The 4,543-nt window shown below is 43.4% G+C and overlaps 1 protein-coding gene across 1 annotated transcript; it reads left to right on the top strand.

The window, feature by feature from the left end:
- The first annotated feature begins 820 nt into the window (after nucleotides 1–820).
- LOC144753306 (transcription factor HES-5-like) lies at nucleotides 821–1,888 on the top strand. Its single transcript, XM_078641045.1, has 3 exons — nucleotides 821–883; nucleotides 1,152–1,332; nucleotides 1,668–1,888. The coding sequence occupies exons 1-3, from the start codon at nucleotides 821–823 to the stop codon at nucleotides 1,886–1,888; spliced, it is 465 nt and encodes a 154-aa protein (XP_078497171.1).
- The last annotated feature ends 2,655 nt before the right edge of the window (nucleotides 1,889–4,543 follow it).

Genomic DNA, 4,543 nt, shown 5'->3' with positions numbered 1-4,543 from the left:
TTCACAAGCAATGTAAGAGGTGCCTGCCAAGGACTGGACAAGGAGCTGTACACTACAACCCCGAAAAATACACCACAGCAATGCAGTGCTTTACCTACCTGCCTGAATCTAGTGCTGCAGCCAGTGCGGGCGCTTTCAGCACTGGACAGCTCCACGCAGGTGCCGGTGCAGCGCGGGGGTTATACACGTCACTGACTGACGCATTGTTTATTTCACCTCACTCTCATGCTGCATATTAAACTTTCCTTTCCAGTCACAGGGTGAGTCACAAATTCAAGTTTAAAAGCGGGTTTTCGTTTCCTTTGACTAAACTTAATGATTGGTGGTAAATATTTTACAAAATAGAAAAACATTCCCTCTGCTTGCTATAGTGCACATCGACAGATTTGAATAGAAATAAACTTTCACTAAAAAAACAAAAAATGATGGCATTAATGGGTTCACTCATGGGCCCGCTCATTCATGCTTTTTCAGCGCTGCGGCCACACCCGCCCCTATGGAATGCTACAGACACCGTTTAGCTCCTGGCAGATGGCGGGGTTCATATCACTTCAACGCACAGCTCTTTCCCACACTCTGATCCTTTGTGTCCGGGCCCCAGATGTCCCCCACCCCTCCCGCCCTGTAATGTGCCACACTTCTATTATCCCTGCCGCTCTCTGATTGGCTGCTGAGTGTGGGAACCTCTCTTCAGCCCCAGACCCACACATTACCCTGCAGGCGGAGGGGGATAAATAGGGCCGGAGGGAGCGAGCTCTTCAGATAACGATCACTGTAGGTTCACTGCAGAGACCCCGCTCTTCACCCCACATCGGGCAAGATGGCGCCTTTCTGCACCGAGAGGAAATATGAAGAGGAGCGCGAGGAGAGACACATTAGAAAGGTAAGAGTCTGGACAATAATATTTAAAAAGCATATTTTTTTTCGTGTATACAAAAAGTGCACGTTTAAAATGATCTTCCAGTAAATTATATCAGCTGTGGCTGTATTTATTGATCTTTTAATAATACCCTAGTTCTAAATTAACATTATTTAATTGAACTGTTTATCACACTGAAGTAACTATAAGCATTGCTATTACCTTTTATCGACTTTAGACAACTTTACACGTGTGTTTCACTAAAATAACAAATCCACATTTATTTCTGCAGCTGAGGAAGCCAGCGGTGGAGAAGCTGAGGAGAGATCGCATCAACAGCAGCATTGAGCAGCTGGGGATGTTACTGCAGAGAGAGTTTCAGGAACATGAACTTCCGCCCAAAGCAGAGAAAGCGGATATCCTGGAAATGGCCGTGACGTACCTGGCCCAGCGCGTGCAGACACCGGCACCAGGTGAGAGGCAGTGAATTGAAGGGTTAAAAGTGCAGTGGGTGTTCTCTGCAGATTTGTGTTTGTCTGCGTGTGGGGGTGGTTTGGATTAGTTAGTGCAGAGACGTCACTGGTAATAGTCGCATCGGGAGGGTACTTGGGGCAAAATCATTATGACTTTTAAATGTCAATTTCCAGTGCTATTTTACTTAAACTCGTGTTATAACAATATCAGAACTACATGTAAACCAATTTCAGCAACCAGAAGAAAGCACTCTAGAGAGCTTTAAATGCATTTTTTGTGTGTTTACTTCCTGCTGTTTAAATCTACAACTATTAACCCCTCGTCTCTCCTGCAGCCGCGGCCTCCAGTGAAGGTCACTCCCGGTGCCTCCAGGACTCTCTGCTCTTCCTCTCCCTCCACGGAGCCCCCGCAGAGACCCGGATGAAGCTGCTGCGCGCCCTCCATAGACCTGCGGCTGCAGCAGAGGCGGTGTGTCCTTCTCGGCCTCCGTCCTGTCCCAGCAGCACTAAAGAGCCCGCCCAGGACAGCCCCAGAGCCCCGTGGAGACCCTGGTAATGCGGGGGCCGCGGCCCGGACTTTTCTTCGGACTTCTTTCGAGGCCTCAGGCCGCTGTGATGGAGAATATTCATTCTCGAGTCTGGAGCGCGCCCTGCTGGGCAGGGGAGTTTACTGCACTCCAAGGAGAGGAGTGAAGAGAGAGTGTAAAGCCTCCTAGGATTGGCAAAGTGAATAGTATATGCTCGCAGGAGGGAGAGCTTTTGCTATAGCCTCATGGGATGGACAGTGAGCGAATATTACATCCATAAAGGTTGGCCAATGTCGAATATTGTATCCTCGCAGACGGGGCAGAATTTGTATATCGTATCTTTTTAGGGCGAATCATTTGTGAATATCCTGATAGGATGAAATGATTGCATTCTATGTAATAAGTCATAGGATGGCCAACGAGTGAATATTCTATCCCACATGATGGGCAGTGTCTGACTATTATATTATATCCTTCTGTGCAGGACAGTGTAAGTTTTTTATATTCTCTTAGGATGACCCGTGTGTGAATATTATATAACTCGAAGGGTGAGTACCATATCCACAGATGATGGCAATGTGTGAATATTTTATCCACGTAGGATGGACAGTGTGCATATTACATCCATATTGGGTGGACAGTGTGAATATTACATCCATTTTGGGTGGACAGTGTGAATAATATATCCATGTTGGGTGGACAGTGTGAATATTACATCCATGTTGGGTGGACAGTGTGAATATTGCATCCATGTTGGGTGGCCTGTGTGAATATTACATCCATCTTGGGTGGACGGTGTGAATATTACATCCATATTGGGTGGACAGTGTGAATATTACATCCATGTTGGGTGGACAGTGTGAATATTGCATCCATATTGGGTGGCTTGTGTGAATATTACATCCATCTTGGGTGGACTGTGTGAATATTACATCCATGTTGGGTGGACTGTGTGAATATTACATCCATGTTGGGTGGACTGTGTGACTATTACATCCATATTGGGTGGACAGTGTAAATATTACATCCATGTTGGGTGGACTGTGTGAATATTACATCCATGTCGGGTGAACTGTGTGAATATTACATCCATGTTGAGTGGACAGTGTGAATATTACATCCATATTGGGTGGACTGTATGAATATTACATCAATCTTGGGTGGACTATGTGAATATTACATACATATTGGGTGAACAGTGTGAATATTACATCCATCTTGGGTGGACTGTGTGAATATTACATCCATGTTGGGTGGACTGTGTGAATATTACATCCATGTTGAGTGAACAGTGTGAATATTACATCCATATTGGGTGGACTGTGTGAATATTACATCCATCTTGGGTGGACTATGTGAATATTACATCCATATCGGGTGAACAGTGTGAATATTACATCCATCTTGGGTGGACTGTGTGAATATTACATCCATGTTGGGTGGACTGTGTGAATATTACATCCATGTTGAGTGGACAGTGTGAATATTACATCCATATTGGGTGGACTGTGTGAATATTACATCCATCTTGGGTGGACTATGTGAATATTACATCCATATCGGGTGAACAGTGTGAATATTACATCCATCTTGGGTGGACTGTGTGAATATTACATCCATGTTGGGTGGACTGTGTGAATATTACATCCATGTTGAGTGGACAGTGTGAATATTACATCCATGTTGGGTGGACTGTGTGAATATTACATCCATATTGGGTGGACAGTGTGAATATTACATCCATATTGAGTGGACAGTGTAAATATTACATTCATGTTGGGTGGACAAAGGGATTATTATAGCATCCTAGGATGGACCATGAGTGAATGTTATATCTCTCAGGATTAACAGTGTATGAATATTATATCCTTGTAGGACTGACGGTGTGTGAATATCATACCCTCCTTTGATTGACAGTGTTTCGCCTTCTGTGAAGGGAAAGTGTGTTTCTGTATTTGTTGAAGATATGTGAATAATCTCTGAACAATGTATGTGGCAATGTACACATGCATTCTGTTTTTTTCCAAAGTGGGACATTCATTGTATTTTAAAAATAACTGCTGATATGTAGTGGTTGTACAAAGCTGAATGTATCATGAAACTTCTAGTCCTTCTGTGAAGGTAAGGGGTGTATCTGTACTTTTGAAGATATGTGAATTATCTCTGGAAATGTATGTGACAATGTGCACATTTATTCTGTATTCTCCAAAGTGTAACATTCATTGTTGGTGAATGAACAGGAGTACCAGTTATCACTAGTGCTGAGGCTTCGTTTTAGAAGCCATCTTTGCTCTATTTGTGTAAGTTACACAATGCTGTGTTCTCTTTTATAAAGAGATTCAATGTAGTGAACTCCCTGCCATGGATTTGTATCTCAGTGACTGAGTATGTACTATTTTCTTCTACAATATTTGTAGGGCTGTGATTATCAGCAGAAACTCATTCAGTTACAGAATGAAACCCCAGATTTTGCTCCTGTGATGAGCACATTCACTGTATCAGATTTAAGAATGTCCTGTCTTCATCCTCTTGCCTCAGCTGTGACTTTTCTGTACATTGTGTATCTGTCACATGATTCTTCATTGTGTCCTTATGAAGGACATTGTTGCGGTCTGTTGCGATGTGACCCTGTTTCAAAGCCAGAGCTCAATAAAGAGACTTTCAAAATGAACTGCTTTTCTTGA

Source organism: Lissotriton helveticus, chromosome 5_1 (assembly GCF_964261635.1).
Source record: "Lissotriton helveticus chromosome 5_1, aLisHel1.1, whole genome shotgun sequence".
In the NCBI taxonomy this organism is placed as follows: Eukaryota; Metazoa; Chordata; class Amphibia; order Caudata; family Salamandridae; genus Lissotriton; species Lissotriton helveticus.
Note: the sequence above shows the minus strand (reverse complement) of the source record. Positions and strands in the feature narration are given on the sequence as shown.